The sequence below is a fragment of the Physcomitrium patens genome, chromosome 14, assembly GCF_059467195.1.
Source record: "Physcomitrium patens ecotype Gransden chromosome 14, ASM5946719v1, whole genome shotgun sequence".
In the NCBI taxonomy this organism is placed as follows: domain Eukaryota; kingdom Viridiplantae; phylum Streptophyta; class Bryopsida; order Funariales; family Funariaceae; genus Physcomitrium; species Physcomitrium patens.
The window spans coordinates 14,082,438-14,101,873 of NC_143423.1; the positions used below are offsets into that span (position 1 = coordinate 14,082,438).

At 34.4% G+C, this 19,436-nt stretch overlaps 2 protein-coding genes across 2 annotated transcripts; both read left to right on the forward strand.

Annotated features, from left to right (window-relative positions):
• The first annotated feature begins 1,048 nt into the window (after window positions 1-1,048).
• Window positions 1,049-3,815, forward strand: LOC112291738 (ubiquitin-conjugating enzyme E2 28). Its single transcript, XM_024539571.3, has 4 exons — window positions 1,049-1,409; window positions 2,394-2,521; window positions 2,827-2,931; window positions 3,315-3,815. The coding sequence occupies exons 1-4, from the start codon at window positions 1,340-1,342 to the stop codon at window positions 3,456-3,458; spliced, it is 447 nt and encodes a 148-aa protein (XP_024395339.1). The 5' UTR covers window positions 1,049-1,339; the 3' UTR covers window positions 3,459-3,815.
• Window positions 3,816-5,424: 1,609 nt separating this feature from the next.
• On the forward strand, window positions 5,425-8,278 carry LOC112291847 (B3 domain-containing protein Os11g0197600). The gene is made up of 4 exons (XM_090255974.1): window positions 5,425-5,525; window positions 5,735-5,981; window positions 6,122-6,349; window positions 6,492-8,278. Exons 2-4 carry the CDS (start codon window positions 5,841-5,843, stop codon window positions 7,401-7,403), a joined length of 1,281 nt encoding a protein of 426 aa, XP_090112100.1. The 5' UTR covers window positions 5,425-5,525; window positions 5,735-5,840; the 3' UTR covers window positions 7,404-8,278.
• The last annotated feature ends 11,158 nt before the right edge of the window (window positions 8,279-19,436 follow it).

Sequence of the window (19,436 nt, forward strand, 5' to 3'; positions counted from 1 at the left end):
AATAAATTATTTTGTAAAAATAAAAGAAATTTATATACATTTAAATCCAAAATATATACTGTAATATATTCGACATTTTGATTTTTTCAAAACATCAGTACTATGTATTAAATTTCTCGCCATTGACTCTTTAAATGTATCCAATTTGTTCTTAAAGATAAATCATTGATTTTGCCTGACAAAAAAAACTTCTAAAAACTGAAAAGCTTAGACAAAGACATATGTAAAGTTTTTACAATATGTATTTAGTCTTTGAAGTAAAAAATGAATTGAATATAAAAATAAAGTCAGCATCAATCACAAACTAATGAATTGAATCCCAGTAATTATGTAGATTGCAAAATTTCTTACATCGTCACATATCTAAGTTGTTATTAAGTTGAAACACAATCACAAACCCCCCCCCCCAAATTGAAACTAACAACAAAAGCAAACACACATGTTAAAAAGTCACAATTAAACCATTTTAAGTCTTGAATTCAAAATTAATTCTATAAAACACTTACAAAGATTTATTTATTTTCAAACAATGGCAAAATTTCCACACTAATTATTTCAATTTTCTACGTTTACTAAACTCCAAGCAGAAGAAGATGAACCCACATTCAAACCCCACGAAAAGTCCATAGAAAGCCCTCCACCATATTTCAAAATCCCCCAACTCTCAAAGAGCCGAGAAAGTAAACAGACAAAAGGCAAAGAGACAAAAGTAAAAGTGTAGAGGAGGCCAGCAAGGCAAGGGATGAAGACCAGAGCGGGTCGCCATCCAAGAGGGGGGGGGGATCGCGGGTGGAGGAGGAGGAGGATCTCATTCATCGTCGGGTTTCGCTCCCCAACCCGGCCCGTTGGAACGAAGAGCAAGGATGGGGGGCAAGGCAGGGACGAAGTCCCCTCTTCCTCCTCCTCCTCCTCCTCCTCCTCTTCGAAGACTTGAGCCTTGAATGTAAATGAGTGCTGTTGTTGCGGGGCCTATCTCCACCGGTGCTCGTGCCCGTGCTTGCTTACTTACGTGCTTGCCCTTGCTCTTCGTCCTCTGCCCTCTGTCCTCTGCCTCTGCTCGACGACGCCCGCTCTTGTGGAGGAGGAGGAGGAGATGGTGGTGGTTACTTAGTGTGTTGTTTTCCTTGAGTGTGGGCTTCGAGTTGAGTTGGAGACGTGTCGGGGGTTTGAGTAGGGGAGCGGTGAGGTTACACGGCGTGGCAGTTAAAGATCGAGAGTGGATCGGGGGGAGCGGAGTAGTGGAGCTGCTGTGAGCCGTAGTGGTGGTGGTGGTGGTGCTGCTGCTGCTGCTGGGGACCGTGCTAGGGTTTCAGGTGGTGTCGGTGAGTGGTAGCCCGTGATGGCTTCCAAGCGTATTCTGAAGGAGTTGAAAGATCTGCAGAAGGATCCACCGACATCATGCAGCGCGGGTGAGGCTGGCGTTGCGGTTTTGATGGCGTTCCTTTGTGTGTGTGTGTGTGCGTGTGCGTGTGAACATTTGTGTACAAGTTAGTTTGTTTACTTGAGTATAGATTGGAGTTTGTGGCGGTGGCCGTAGCGATGACAGTGGTTGCCCTTGGGCATTTCTGTCAACGTTGTTTGAGCTGTCTGAAAGTTGTTGAAAGCTATGTCTTCTTGTTTCCGAGTTGCGTTGTTGTGGAGTTAGAGGTTGGAAATTCGAGGTCTATTTGGCGTTTCAAACAAGTTCTTGATGTGGATTGTGATCTGTCGGACCTTCATGTTCAAGTGTGGGCGTACTTTGTTTTGGGTTTTTTTAAGTTACCCATGCGTTTGGTCTCTTTTGCAGCAGAAGCTCCACGGGGCACATGCTTTTATGTTGTCACGTGCAACATGTTAATCGATTATCTTCAGCAGTTTTGTTGAACATGTAGATTTGCTGGATCTTTTTTCTATAGAAATCGAGAGTGTTGTGGTTCTTCGAAATTTGTTTTAGACACATTCGAAGTTGTTGGTTCATGCTGTATAGTAATCGGGAGAATTCTTAGGGCTGGAAGTAGTGGAGGCACAGAAACTTAATGTGCACTGCTCGTAGGTTGGAACTTCTACCCTTTTCCTGTAAAGGGCAGGTGTTTGTGAAGTCAGCCCGAATTACAGTAGGAACGTTGAGCAGCACGGATTTTTTCTGCCTTGGCGATGTCCATCCATTTTGATAGTGTAGAAGAGCTACACAGTCGGAGTTGTTCATGTGAATGACTCGAGATCCATCATTTACATGAAATATCTCATGTTCTTTAGGTCTTCAGATTTTTATCAATTGAGCTCGGAAATGTCACGAGAGTAAGAGTCGAAGGTCGGTTTGTCAGAGATGGACTGCAGTTTTACTTCTGAATGATACTTATTATGATATATCGTGACCGTTGTCTTACTAGCTGGTTGCTGTTGATGTACACCAGGACCTGTGGCAGAAGATATGTTCCATTGGCAGGCTACTATTATGGGTCCTCCAGATAGTCCGTATGCCGGAGGCGTATTTCTGGTCACCATCCACTTCCCTCCCGATTATCCATTCAAGCCCCCTAAGGTATGCTTTCTTGGTTGTGGTGCAGGGTCTCGTTGGGTCCGGGTGTCCTTTTTCACGCAAAAGGGTTCACATCACAACATTGCAGCTTGTTTATGTCATTGTTTGTGCATAAATTATCGAATACCATCCTTGTCTTCAATTCAAGTATATGCGCGAGTGTTGCGATAGGATCGCGATCGTAATTGTTTATACCTCGACCATAGAGGTGAAGCTGTTATTTCGGGTGGACATCGAGGTCAGGGTAAACGGTAAATTTGAAATTAACTCGAAGTCACCTTTGCTAAGACTCTTTTTACCCGTTTCAGGTTGCCTTCAGGACCAAGGTTTTCCACCCTAACATTAATAGCAATGGGAGCATTTGCTTGGACATCTTGAAGGAGCAATGGAGCCCTGCATTAACCATATCCAAGGTCTGTTTGATCCTCATTTCTTTCAAGCTTTTGGCCTGCGATTCCACGTCTCAGTATTTGCAGAGCTGTGTTTCAATAAGTCGAACAATACAGTGCAGTTTCACCTTTGGCTAATTTATGGCACACGTTGATAACCTTTCCTTAACTGTTCAACTAGTAGTACTGGTGATTTTGAATATTGTTGGATTTGTTGTTGCTTCTGTGTGGACAGCTATGATCGGTTTCTTAATATTGCGTCTTTTTATTTAAGCCTTTTACATCATTTACTAAAAGTGCGATAGTCTTAATATTTTTTGTGGCGAAGCATGAGCCTATATTGTGCGAATATATTTGTAAACTTTGCAAGGCAAATGACCCGAACATGTTTGTGTGACATGGCGCAGGTGCTGCTCTCAATCTGCTCGCTGCTTACGGACCCTAATCCAGATGACCCGCTGGTCCCAGAAATTGCTCACATGTATAAGACAGACAGGCAAAAGTATGAGGCAACTGCCAGAAGTTGGACTCAGAAGTATGCAATGGGTTGAGGCCAAGAAGTTGCAGCAGCAAGGTTGCTAGCATTGTGGGATTCGCCATGACGTAGATGTGAATATCCTGTCTTTGCTTTACTGTTTTGCTGGATGGGAAACGAGGATGAAATTACTAGTTGGCCTTGAGGGTCCTGATGATGAGTCTTGTAGTTTTTTCTGTCATTGAGCCAGTCTAAGTTGCAATATACTCGTAGGGTGCTAAATGTGTACTGAGAGCTTAAGTAGTCAGATAAGTTTTAAACTATTTGGTGCATCTTTTGCTTGGGGCCCTGAAGATCATAGACGCTCCACTTCCTCGCTGTTTCAGCTTTCATGCCTGTGCCAGGTTTCATATATTCATGAAAAGATTTGGCATTTCTTTTGTTTTGGTGCTTCTTCTCTGCAGTTTTGGGTGGAAATCACAACCCCATGATGTGTCATTCAAAATGTTGGTTTGACTGGGTATGTAATCGCTTATTCGTGTATCTTTCAACTATTGCCAGACATCTCTCAATTGTCCTATGATGGTCTTCCATAATCGGTACACGACGCCGAAGTCACCTGGAACTTCGTCAAACTAGTGGCCACATGTTGGAACTCACTAGTGCCAATCCTGTTCACGCCACACCCTTACCGATGTACATAAAAAAACATACAGCTAGATGGTCATCGAAACTAATTTGGTTGATGTTACCATCGTCACAAGCCATGAGATGGTTTTTTAATTCATAACTTAGCAATTAACGTATGCTATTGATAAAATCGATATTAAATATGATCGCTCGAGTGATAAAAAAATAATAATAATAAAAAAAAAAAATGAGAGAAAAAGACAAGATTAAAAATTGAAAATTCATAATGTTTTACGTTTTTCTTTAATCAAGTCCGAAGTGACGTATTGATCATCATTGTTAAATTTGATTTGTATGATTACCTCTAGAAGTGCCTTCAAACATGAACTGACAGGTTGAAACAACAATAAGAATTTGATTTAAAATTATTCAATTATAAAATATATATATTTTTGGAATAAGCGCACCAAAACATCTAATATTCAAACTTCTCTTGTCTCAATCTTAGATTAGATGCCATTTTTTTCTAGAATTTTGCAAGATTATTAATTCTTGAAACTAAAATCATATAAGTATTTTTATTAATATAATTTCATATAAAAATACTTGAAAGCAAACATAGCTATTGGTACATATGCAATTCTAGATAATAGTGTATGATTGAGTTGGTTTAAAAAAGTGAATCAACTCGAGTTTCAAAAGTGAATCAAGGTTGCTAAAACTAAAACTCAAACTCAAGTTTTTTCAAATAAAACTCAAACTCAAGTTTTTGATAGTTTTATTTGAAAAAAAGATTTTAAGAGTTTTTAAATAAATAAATAAAAATATATAATAAAATATCTGACTAAAAAAATAATTATTGTTGTTGTTGTTTATTTAATTACTTATTAATTTTCATAAGTGTAGTATTTGACATCTTGTATTGCATTGAAGGTTTCTTTTTTTAAAATAAATTTCAAGTTTTTCAAATCTATGTAAATCCTAACACAAATGATGAAAAATGTATTTATAATATATTTGATTAAAAAATTAAAATGATTTATTAAAATAAACCAAAATAAAGTTAGAATATATATATATATATATATATATATATATGTGTGTGTAAATCCACATTCTATGCCATACACCATTTATGAACTCTTGCAAATATATCACAAATGATAGACAATGAAATGACTCTTGTGATGATACCCATGTAAGGCATTCTACAAGGCCACCTCCATTCAACATTATCCATGCAGTGAAACGGCTTGCTAGTCTAGTCTATCAAATCAGAAGCATCACAACTTCCTCTTCAACCAACCCATTTCATATCTAGATTTGATTGCTCCAAACTCAGCAAGCAAGCAAGTAAAAAATATCCATTACATTACAAAAACAACCTCACTCTATCAACCGCAATCAAGCAGCCTCTCAACTAGCAGAAGCCTATTTGATCATCCACTGCAGTTCGATGAGACACTACGGGCACCTTCAGTAGCACAGCCACTCACTCTTCAACTGTGTTCAAGTGCTCCCATACTTCGTCATCTTGCTCCAGTTTCTGATTGCTTCTGTATCTCTTCCAGTTTCACAAGTGCTTTTCGATCATGTTGGTTGCTAGTATTGTGGAGAACTCATGTTTCTAGCTTGACAACAGAGAGATTGAGAAATATTTGAGACTGTTTCAGAGTGATTGCTGTTTCTCATGCAGATGTTTGATCGTTTTTCTTCCACCAGGACGGATTGAAGTGTTTTGAAGAGAGTCGGTGTTGGTTGAAGCCCAACTGTTCTTCACGACTTGCAGTGCTTTGGTAATAACCTCTATTGGGGGAGTAAGCACAGGATGAAGACAACAGCATGTGCTTTGTGCTTGATGAATTGTGTTCGGCTACACGGAGACGAGTGTGAGGATGCCGATGGAGCATCTGCACCCCTCCCCTCGTTTATAAAGACGATGACAGAGCTCACCATTACATCTGTGCTGGTATTTGCGTGATTTTGTGCTTATTTTGCATGAGGTTGTTACCCCATTGTGAATTCTCCATGTTATCTCTTCCTTTGATTATCGTAGATGCTGTGAAACATATATCCAATGCCTTTGAGTATTTGATGTGCGATGAGCAGCAAATTCCAGCTTCGTTTGTGAGATGTTCTGACTCAAGAATCGGCAAAGTAGTCACGCTGGAGGGACCAAGCAAAGAGAACTGGAGCGTTGAGGTCGGACCTGGCACGCTTCAGAGAAGCGGCCTGGAATTCAGAGATGGTTGGCAAAAGTTTGTGGCGGATCACAATGTGCAGATTGGAGACCACTTATTTTTCACTCTGAAATCATACTCTCGTTTCCAAGTTATGGTATACACCGATCACTCTTGACTGGAAAGTTGCTTTCAAGCAATCTTTAAATCAGCTATGTTTTGCAAATATGATTGGTGAGAAAACAAGTCACTTGTGTCACTAGGAAGTCACAGTGTCACTAAGACGGCGCAACTTTCAGGTTTACGATGAGAGTGGGTCTCCGAAAGCAAATGCCACAGCTGCGAGAAACTCTATTGCCGCATATAAAGATGAGCCAAAGTCTCTGTCGGAAGCTCAAGTCGGAACTTCTGTTATATATCGAAGCAAAGGACCAGTGGCGAGGCCAAAGCATAAAGTAAGGAGGAAAATCCGAACTAAGAGTGCTACGAAGCCAGTAGTTGTTGTGGGACGCTCGAGCGATTTGGAGCTTGAGAACAGTGACCCTCTTGTAAAGGACATTACCAATGTGACGGAGATAGTGAGCGATTCGAAACCACAACACCAGTCTGACACCATCGAAATCCCTGACAGCCCTGGAGCTGCACAGCCACTACTTGTTCCACATGTTGTACGAGGAGGGCATGTCATCTCTGAGCGGCGAGCAGTAACTCAACCAGAGAAAGAGAAAGTTATTCATGCCGCTCGATTGTTAGCCGACACTCTCACAAATCCCAAGATCGTGGTGGCGATGTCAAAAGCTTACGTTTACAGAGGTTTCTGGATGGTGCTCAACAGACCCTTCTCAAAAGCATACATGCCTCAGGAGTCGAGGGAAGTCACTTTGTGCAACAAAGCTGGACATGAATGGCCTGTGAAGTGGTTGTTCAAAGAGACAAACTCTTCGTCGGGCTTCAGTGGTGGCTGGAGACGATTCTCCCTCGATCACCGCCTCGAAGAATCTGATGTGTGCGTGTTCGAAATAGTGGACGAGACGAACTTTGTCATACTCGTGCACATATTTCGAGCCTTAGGACAGCCAGGTGAAGATAATAGCGATTACCGCCCTTCTTCAAGCAGGGATTGGGGTGTTGATCAGAGAAAACGGAAGACAGCATCAAATCCCTGTGTCGACACAAACCTGAATTACAAGAAGCCCATCGGATTTTTCTAGATCTGAAGTGACTTGCGGGGTGCTGAACAAAGTGGAGTGTCGGAACCATAACCAGTGGAGACAACACAAATAAACTCAATTTAAACATATCCAACCGTTCAAACAAAATTCAGAAAAGAAGTATTAAAGTGTGAAAGAAGGAGCTCATCATGGCGGCGAAGTAAAGCAGAAGTGAAGCCTTCACCAGCTTCTTCTTCATATGATGCAGACTACCCTTCTGATGTTATACCGCCTTCAAGAGTTTTGAAGAATGATGGTCGAAAGGGCAACCTCGATGTTCTCTCAATATAATCGCGATAAAATCTGTAGAAGACGAGATATGATATCCTTGAGATGATCTCATGAAGCTAGGACAACAACTGGTGCAACAACTAACTCGAAAACTGCGCATCTATTATCCTCCCCTCCAGCTTCACAACCAACACCATCAACTCCGTTTTCTCAATGCCGAAACAGTCAAGGCCATCGAACCCTCACCGTTTCAAGTCTGTAATGGGTCTGAAAATTTGTGTTCATGTAAATAACTTGGAAAAAAGCTTTTTTTTCTTAATGCCACCTTGACTGAACCATATCGAGATTTACTCCACGGTAGTGCTAGAAATTAATGAAGGAAATCAAATGTGTTTATGTGTGTGTGTGTGTGTGGTAAGGTATATACAGATTAATACATTGTTGCTTAACAATGAATCGTGTAGTGTTAAGATGCACTATTTTAAGATCTGTCTCTTGAGGTGTGTAATATTGATCGAGTTACTCATAATGGTGGATGATGTAGAAAGTACCACCAGCTGATTCCGTAACTGGCAGATAGATTTCTTAAATTAGCCCTGTTCGTCAGGCTTATAATCTGTTCGTATCTTCCTTCTTTTTTTCTTAAAAAGAACTGAGTTTGTTCCCCACAGCTGGAAAGAAGTTCATAGAATCAAGGTATCCTTGAGTGAATTATTATAAGTTGTGCTGCTTGTGCACGAAAGGGAATCAAGCCATCATGGCTGACAACACACAAAGCACAAACAGTGGACCAAATTTCATACAAAGTCAAGGTAGTAACGGACAAATAGGCATTTGCAAAAGAGATATATGTAGTGAACATCATCTTAATGTAGGAACCAACTACAATATGTGGCCATACCAAATTAGACATTCCTTGCAAAAAGATGAATCTTATGTTAAATTTTGAAAGTCAATAAGGGTATAAAGCATGAAAATTTTAATAAAAATTTAAAGAATTAAGTCATGAAGCTTTTGAAACAATATTCTAATCCATACGGATATTAGAATGTGCTCAAATCTTGCTATGAAAGTGATAATAATCCTAGGATTATTGTTGATATGGGCATAGACATTCATTTTACATAAGTAAGAAGCAAAACTAATCAATTTGAAGTAATAAATATTATGTTTCTAGAGAAGATCATTGATTACCATACCCTTAAGCAACTTTCAAGAAAATATGAAGTCTTTCAAAGACTACAAATTGCAAGGAAACTTCCAACCTATGAAGTATTAGAAGTTGCCATTAAAATTCAAACTAGCAAAGATAGAGAGATACTATTTGTATTTGGTTGTGGGTAATTTAAGAAGTATACAATATTATCTATCCATTCTAAAAGATCTACAACAAATCACCAAGACGCATTTTTAAAATAACCTTTTTAGAATTGTTCCAATAAACAATACAATAGTTTTAAATCTACTAATAGTCATATTGGAATTGATTTGAATTACAATTAAACAAGATTTAAACTAAGAAAATTAATCAAGCCACATTTAAAGGTATGCAATTGCTGTAGGTTATAAAATCTTAAACAAGAATGTATTGTCAAAGATCTTATTGAAAGGACAAAAGCTCTAGAGGCGTAACTTCAAAATCACAAAATTATGAGACTTAAAATAAGCGTATTAAAATAAAATAATTAAGATTATTCTTATGAAGATGAAGACTATGTGAATCTCAACAATCTTCTAAGCGTTGAGGCATGTGCTCTTGAAGGAAGTCCTTCAAGAACTTAGAATAAGATAAAATTTATTATAACAATTTTTTCTCTAACTTCATGGTACCTGGACTTTGTAGCCACACATTATATAAGTTGAAGCCAAAAAATATTTTCAAGCCTCCAATAAGTCTAAAGTCCAAATGTAAAATTTATTGGAATATATAGTCACAACATATTAAAAATTAAAAAAATTGACATATATTTTCCAAAGAAAGACATAAACAACATCTTAAAGGTATTATATTCATTTTCTATTCACAAGAATTTGTTGTCTATTAGTATGATTTTTGATTAAAAGCATAGTTTAGAATTTTTATCTAAAAAATGTATGATTTGTAATCACCTTACTAGACAAGTGATTACTTACTCACCTCAAAAGTAAAAAAGTGGTTTATATTGTCTTAATGGATTCACTATATTATCTTCTCTTAAAGCTAATATTATATTAGAAAACCATCAAATCAAGGTTGATTTGTAGCTTAAGAAATCATAATACTTTTATAAGAATTGAATCATGAAAATAATTAATTATAATATTGTCATTGAATTATTAATATTGTAATATTAAAACAAGGTATTATTTATTTTTAATAAAAAAATCTTTCTTACTAATGTTAAAATCAATCACATCCAAATCTTTTTCATTGCTTCTGTGTTGTACCACAATCATAAGATATAATAAGAAAAAAATATGAATTTAGTTTAAAAAGACAAGGATAAAAGATAGAAAATTAATAAATATATTTATCATTAATGTTGTATTTTTGCAACAAAAGTTTTTATTTATTTTATATAATTGTAAACATAGCAAAGTAAAGTAGATTAAATAAAAATAATAATATAGTATACATACCTATTACAATTTTGGATTTTTTTTTATTCATTGGAGTATGGCATTTAAGAAAAAAAAATACATTTTTTTAAGACATTATTTTTGAATGATTTGAGTTTGAAATGACTTTGTAAGAACTTTGAAAAGTTAAGATTGTTTAGAGGTGACTTTAATTTTTATGAAATAAAAAATAGAATATATCATAAGATTTATAATAAATCTACATATAAAAATTTATAAGTTGTGATTATAGTTTTTAAAAATGCATGTTATAAATTTAAGCTTGATTGAATACTTAAATTGAAGGTTATCGAAATTCAAGTGGATTTGATTCTTGGATATTGGAGGACTAATGAAGATTTTTAAGATTTGTAATAATTTAGATTAAATTTTTTTTAGCTTATTAATAATAGATTTAATTTTCAACAATTTTAATATTTTTTTAGAGTAATTTAATAATAGAAACAAGAAATATTGGTGCTTGAAGATAGACAACAATGATGGAGAAGGAGGTTGGTTGACTTCTAAGGAGATTATGAGTTTTTTTTTCCTATTTTGTAAGTTTGATCATTTTTAAAATTATTTTTCTTATTGATAAATAAAAAATTAAAAAACCTAAAATTTTTGAGTCAAATAAATAATTAAATTATTAATTATTGAGGTTTTGAATTTACTATGGACTTTGATTAATGTTGTTTAAGGTTTTTATAGGATTTGTTAAAAAAAAATTAGAATTTAATTAGGATTTTAAATATCTTCTCAAAATTTCTTTAGAATATAGTTAGAAATTAATTAGATTTTATTTATATTTTACTTAAGATTTATTATTAACATTTTTATTATCTCTTTAAAATTATTTATTATTTCTTTAGGATTATTTTTTAGTAATTTTTTAAAATTATTTATATTTTCTTTAGAAATTATGTAGAATTTTTTATGATTCTTTTGAAGTTTTTTTTTAAGATTTTTATAGAATTTTATTAAGGTTTTATTAAGATTTATTTAGAATTTTATTAGAGTTTTTAGATTCTTTGTTGTTGCAAAATTCTACTTAACCTTCTACATCCAAGAGCTTGGTGCATTTTCAAGTAAGACAATATTTAACACATTAATACAAGAGCTTATTTATATCAATATTTGTGGACTATTTTTGAAGCCTTCATTAGGTGGTTCTAAATACTTTGTAATTTTATTAATGATTTGTCTTAAAAAACTTAAGTTTTTTGTTTTTTTATTTTAAAGAAATAAATATGAAACAGTCAAAAAAATTGATATTTTTTAAGAATTAGTCTAATCAAGATGACATGAAATTATTTTGACCATAAAATTGGACAATAGAAGCAAATATATATTTTAAAGGATTCAAGTCTTTTGTAATTAATACAAAATTCAACATCAATTTAATAAACCTCATATACCACAATATAATGGTGTAACTGAACAATAAAATTGTGCATTGATGGACATAACTAATTGCTTCTTAATACAAGAATAACTTCTTCATGTTCTTTTAGAAGAAGAAATTTAAGCAAAATTCATTATTCTCAATCATTGATTTTTAATACTTCATTCAAACAAAACATATGAGTATTTATTTTTTAAAATGAAACTAATGGTCAAGCATTTATAAGTTTTTGGATCAATTGTATTCATTTATAACTACCTACCAAATTTCTTAAAAGAAACTAATTTATAAAGATCATGTTTATTTTACCAATTTTGGATTTTTTTTAAAGATTTTTTTATAGAAATTACTAAAAATATATCACATCTTAATTCTACTTCAATTTTGACTTCATCTTTATTACTATTAGTAGCAACCTATTAGCATTGACTAAATTGGAATTCTATCACTTTGCCATAGTTCATACATCATCAACCTTAAGAAGATGTTGAACTTCATGCAAAACCTACTACAAAAAATTAACCATTGCAATGCTCTACATACTAATATATTTTCAATAAATTACTTGATAATTATGCTATAATATACAAAACTTGACTAATAAATCTTGGTGACATAATTTTCCATACTAAAGATCTTAAATTTAGACAAATATTCTTAGATTTCAATTAAAAGATAGTAATGCAAGCTGTATATAACTCTTTAATGTGAAACAACAGTTGGAAGCTTATTGATTTACCTTTAACTAAACTAATTTGTAAATTTATGGAATTATTTTATAAAACCTAATATCAATGGTAATGGCATATAATACAAATTTTGATTAGTAGTATGAGGCTTTAAAAAATATAAAGGTATTGATTAAAATAAAAAAATTTGTTCCAATTATCAAATAAGAAATAATTTGAGTAATTATTCCTATTGTTATATATTGAAAATGAGTCCTTTGGTACTTTAATGTGTAAATTAATTCTTTCAAGGATATAATTGAAGAAAAGGTCTATATTTAATAATTTAAAGACTTCATTATTTTAAGCATAGAATCCAAGGTTTGTCATCTCTAATATACTTTTTATAGACTTTATCAAAGCATACATATTTGTATTAACATCTTTTTTTGGCTCTCACTCATGGTTTAATAAACTTGAATCTTTATTATTAATAAAAGAAAGATAACATATTTATAACATTGTTCTATATCAATAATTTGTTAATTACTAGAAATAATTCCAATACCATTCAATGCCTTTAAGAGGAGCTAGTTTGCAAATTTTTCATATTTAGTTTGAAATTAATGAAGAAGTACTTTGATATGGATTTCACTTTTACATCTCAAAAAAACTTATTACATCAAATGTTATATTCAATAAGCATTTTGGACTACTTCAACATAACAAACTAGTAATTTACATTCATTTTTATGAATAATATTGTGTAAGTTCAAAGAAAAATCAACTCTCTAAGAATAGATATTATAGAATATTCTTGCTTCATAGATAAACTTATCCATTTTACTTACATTCGGCCTAATATTCAATTTATTGTGACATCTCTAAGTCACTTCATGCAACTATTATAACAAGTCCACATACAAACCTTTAAAGTCATATTTTGTCATTTATATTGTCATTTGTCAATGACAATTTGTCACGGACATACTCATGTAAGCCAGTAATCACTTATACAAATAGGTAGAAGTAAAGTAAAAGTAGGTAAAAATAAGTTAATTCTATAGTATTTGATATAGAAGCTTCCTAGAAGCTTCATAGACACTGCTTTGACTTCATAAGTATCTATAATTGACTTTTTGGATTAGAAACGTGGTCAACAAGTTGGCCATGTACCACACATGTTATTAGCTTGAAGACCAAGCTAACTATGTGGCCCACACGTAGAAAAACTTGCCTTGTCAGTCAAGGCATGTATCCTACAAAGTCAACACATATTAGAGGTCCTATAGAATGTCGCCATGTAGCCCCTAGTTAGATAGTATATATAGAGACAAGAGTGAAGCCTTCTTTATTCTTGTCAACTCCTTTCTTGCTTCCAGTCTAGTTTCAAGGATCTCTAGTATTCTTATCTTTTGGTAATAGCCATTCCAATTTCTCTTTCAATATACATACTTGTTTTTTTTATATTTTTTTACCTTTCTTTGAGTGAAGGCTCACTTGTTTGAATTGTTTTTTCATCGAGTTCTTGTCCTTGACAGATTAATAAGAGCACACCTACAATATCAAAGCTTTGTCTAATCTTGATTAAGAGTGGATTACTCCTTTTACTTGATAAGATATAAGCATATTAGAAGTTGCGGATTACCTTCTTCTAAATTGATATTGTCCTTAGTATTTTCTTTATTCTCAAGTCCTCTCTTCTATTTGTCTTGAGCGATATTAGACATCTTCTCTTTTCTAAGTGTTATCATGGCAGAACTTCTTGAAATGAAGAGTGCAATGGCATAAATGCAAGAGCGATTGAGGGAGTTAATGCTTGCGATGCATCAACTCGATTTACCACCACAAGGAGTAACAAGATTGGTAGGAAGTGAAGATATAGAAATGGTTGGAGCTGCTTCAACATCTGCACCAAATCATGTCTTTTCTCTTATGGTGGAATGTCCTTCCAACGTTATAGAACCAAGAATTGTCCTACCCGAGAAGTTTGATGGCACTAGATCCAAGTTTCGAGGATTTATCAATCAAGTGTAACTTGTGATTGAAATTCAAGCCTAAAGCTATCCAACTCCAGGATTGCAAGTTAGATTCATTGATACACTTCTTTCAAGTTCAATACTATCGTGGTTTTTATCTTTTTTTGAACGATAAGATCCAATATTGGATAATCTAGAGGCTTTTCTGATGGAGTTTCGATCCATGTATGGAGAATATGATGCAATTCGTGTTGCAACTAATAAGATCTATATTTTACGATAAGGCAATCGATTAGTAACGTTGTACACTTCACAATTTTGACAACTTGCAACTGATATCAAGTGGGATGATGCTGCACTTATTAGCCAATTTCTCTACGGATTACAATATGAAGTAAAAAAGTTAGTGCTCAACTTCCTTGATCCTCAAATATTGAGTCAAGCAATTGACTTTGCTGTGAAGTGAGACAATTACCTTTTTGAATTTCAATCTGAGAACCGTATAAGTGGACCTCAACATTACTATAATTCAATGGCAACACTAACACCTCTTCACTACATACATTCGAAAGTAGAGGATATGTAAATTGATGCAGTACGTTTCAAACCTCTTACTGAGCAAGAAAAGACTTGTCGTCGTCAAGAAGGATTATGTTTATATTATGGAGAATCAAAACACATTGCTCAACATTGTCCAAAGAAACGACGCAACCACAAAATGAGGAGTATGAATGTGAAAGAAGACAATATGTCAAAAAACGAGTTTGTCCAACTATAATAAGGACCGTGCGGCTAGAACCTTGCACAATATCTAGTAAAGGTCCTATTCTCTCCTTAGAGCCCTCTCCTTGTTTAAAATAAATATTATTTTAGGACCTAAACATTACAAAGCCTTTACCTTGTTAGATTCAGGAGCCTCGATGTATTTCTTAGATGGAGAATTTATTAAAAGACATAGCATATCTTTAGTAAAGAAAACCAAATCTGTTCATGTAGAAGTCATAGATGGTCGTCTATTCTCTTCTAGAGATATTACTTATGAAATCCTTCCTATAGAAGTAATAATTAATAGTCATAATAGCTTTGTAGTATTTAATATCATTAGATCTCCCTCTAATCTAGTCATTTTAGATTTATCGTGGTTAAAAAAATATAACCCTCAAATAGATTAGATTTCCCGAACTCTTACTTTTTCTAAAAGTATAACTAACAGTTTAGTTAATCAAGTAGAGAGTCATAAGTCCAGTTCAATTAAACCCATATTTATAGGTACAAAAGATTTCTTGCATGTTGCTATGAAAGAATCACCATATATTATTTATGCCACACCTGTTTTTACTGGTGGAAAGACTTCAAGTGGCATTCCAAGCCAATATCAAGAATTTCAAGATGTATTCGAAAAAAAGAATGTGGATACACTCCCAAAATATCATCCCTATAATTACTCAATTGACCTTGAAGAAGGAGCACAACCGCCATTCGGACCAATCTACAGTTTATCACAAAATGAGTTGACTGAATTCAAAGAGTATATTGAAGAAAATCTAGCCAAGAATTTCATATGCCATTCTAAATCTTCGGCAAGAGCTCCAATTCTATTTGTGAAGGAAAAAGATGGATCATTACAAATGTGTGTTGATTATCGAGGATTCAGTAAGATTACCATCAAGAACAGGTATCCACTACTTTTAATATCTGGACTTCTTGATCAGCTGAATCAAGTTAAGATCTATACAAAAATAGATCTTTGGGGAGCATACAATCTAGTATGCATCAAAGATGGAGATGAATAGAAGACTGTGTTTCGAACTAGGTATGGACATTTTTAATACAACATCATGCCTTTTGGACTTACAAATGCACCAGCAGCTTTTTAACATCTAATGAATGATGTTTTTTGAGAGTTTTTGGATGGTTTTGTGGTTTTTTATCTAGACAACATCTTGATCTATTCTAAGAATCCGGAAGAACATGAACTTCATGTTCATCATGTGTTACAAAAATTAAGAGATGTACGACTCTATGCCAAGATAGAAAAGTGTGTATTCCACACTACTCAAGTCGATTTCTTAGGTTATATCATTTCAAATGATGGACTTATGATGGATCCTAAGAAAGTTTAAACTATTATAGATTGGAAGATTCCAAAAATGGTAAGAGATGTCCAATGCTTTTTAAGATTTGCTAATTACTATCGGATCTTCATCAAAGACTTCTCTCAAGTTGCTGCTCTACTTACACGTTTGACTTGTAAAGACAAACTCCAATCGAATCAAGAAGCAGAAGTTGCTTTTGAATCTTTGAAGGCAGCATTTGTTTCTGCACCAATCTTGTATCGTGTTGATTTTTCCTAAGCATTTTTTATGGAAACAGATGCATCAGACTTTGCTTTGGGTGTAGTTTTGTCATAAATGGGAACAGATGACAAACTTCATCAAGTAGCCTTCCATTCAAAAAAATTCTCAGCAACAGAAATCAAATATGAGATCTATGACAAAGAACTTCTTGCAATCATGGATTCTTTTCAAGAATGGCGTCATTATTTAGAAGGCACTTTCAGTCTAGTCATCATATATACGAATCAGAAGAACCTCAAGTATTTCATGTCAACACGTATATTAAATTGTCGTCAAGCTCATTGGAACATGTCTTTATCAAGATTCGAGTTCATCATCACTTATCAACTAGGAACAACAAGGTTTATTCGATGCCTTGTCTAAACGTTCTTATCTTGCACTAAAAGAAGGAGATGCAGCTTTTGAGCAATAAAGAATGATTCTCTTCAAACCGGAGCAATTTCATCTTAGAGCAATAAAATCAATATTGATTGTTGATTTAACTTTTTTCAAGCAAGTCCAGTTAAGTATGTCTTCAGACCCTCTTATTCATGATATCAAGAATAATTCTTCTAAATTTCATGATCTCTCTAAATTCGAGTTCAAGAACAACCTACTCTATTTCAAAGGATGCCTATATGTTCCACAAGAAGAAGCAGTATTCTTCAAGCTCGTCACGACTTCCCAGCAGCTAAACATTTTGGATACAATAAGACTTTGGCGATGATATCTATAGATTTTTGGTAGCCTCAAATGTGGAAGGCAGTCAAAGACTTTGTACAATCATGTGATGTTTGCTCAAGATCAAAAACTCCTCGTCATCAATCTTTTGGACTTCTTCAACCATTATCCATTCCAGAACAACCATGGTCTTTTGTTTCTATGGACTTCATCACAGATCTTCTAATCTCAGGTTTTTATGACTCTATATTCATGATAGTAGATCGTTTTACCAAGATGGCACATTTTGTACCATATATAAAATCTATCATAGGTGAAGAAACAGTTAAGCTGTTTCTTGACAATATCTATCGCTATCATGCATTACTCAAGGATATTATATCAGATATGGTAACTCAATTTGTATCAAGATTTTGGCGGACTCTTTTCAAGATTCTAAAAGTGGATATAAAACTACCTTTGGCATTCCATCCTCAAACTGATGGACAAACAGAGCATGTTAATCAAGTTTTGGAGTAATATTTAAGATGTACTATTAACTACCAACAAGATGATTAGACAACTCTTTTGCCATTGGCAGAGTTTGCTTACAATAACACGATATATTTTTCTACAAAACAAACACCTTTCTTTGCTAATTATGATTATCATCCACAACTTGATACTTTTGACTTTTCAAAAGTTGATAATCTTGCTGCAAAAGATTTGGCGATTCATTTATCAGAGCTACATGCAACGATGAAGGTGTAGTTAAAAGAGGCTCAAGAACAACAAAAGGTCAATGCGGATGTCTATCGAAAGGAACAACCACCATTCGACTTGGATGATAAGGTATGGCTACTTTGTTATAATATCAAGACCACTCGTCCTTGTGACAAGTTGGACTATTGAAGGCTTGGACCATTTTCTATTTCTGTACAAATCAATCCAGTTGCATATCGTTTACATCTACTGGAGTCAATAAAAATCCATCCAGTATTCCACGTGTCTCTTCTTGAACCATACAAGATAGTGGACATACCAAGAAGGCAACAAGCTCCACCTCCTCCTATAGAAGTGGACAATAATGAAGAGGTTGAAGTAGAAGAAGTCTTAGATTCAAGGTGGCGCCAAAATAAATTGGAATATCTTATCCATTGGCACGGATATGATATTAGTGAATGCACATGGGAGCCAATAAAGATTCTTGTAAATGCAGCAAAGGCGGTGGAGGCTTTTCATTGACGACATCCATCAAAATCAAGATGAAAATCTTCTTTATAAAAAAAACAACATCTAGGCAAGATAACATTCTACTTTCAATCTTTGTTTGTAGCTTCTTTGTAGTTGTGGTATTTAGGAGATGGAGAACCAACAACCAGCAGATTCAACTCAAGAGCCTTCATTTGCTGACCTACCGGATAAGACATTACGATTGTCACAATCTTTAAGACGACACAATCGAGATGAAGATCTTCAAGAACGACATGTTCTTCTTCAAATAGATGGCAAGATACAACGCGTTTGGTATCACGATTTGGGAAGGGACTCCCAATGTTTGGTGATTTTGCTAGAGGTAGGAACAACTCCTGATGGTGTTCCAAATATTCTATTCAAAAGAAGTTATGAAGGCCTCAATAATGATCAAATAACTGGGTGGTCTTTCCGCCTTGGTATGAAACACTACCGATGGTTGAGAGGCCTTATCAATCATCTTCAAAGAAAACAAAGATCAGAGTATGTGGCGAATATAATTCATCGCATCATAGATTTTTTCAACATATGATGACTGCTCCTCATAGAACTCGTCCCTAGATGGGGAGGTAATATCATGGACATACTCATGTAAGCCAGTAATTACATATACAAATAAGTAGAAGTAAAGTAAAAGTAGGTAAAAATAAATTAATTCTATAGTATTTGATATAGAAGCTTCCTAGAAGCTTTATAGATGCTACTTTGACTTCATAGGTGTCTTTAATTAACTTTTTGGATTAGAAACGTGATCAACAAGTTGGCCATGTGCTACACATGTTGTTAGCTTGAAGACCAAGCTAACTATGTGGCCCACACGTAAAAAAAACTTGCCTTGTAAGTCAAGGCATGTGTCCTACAAAGTCAACACATATTGGAGGTCCTATAGAACGTTGCCACGT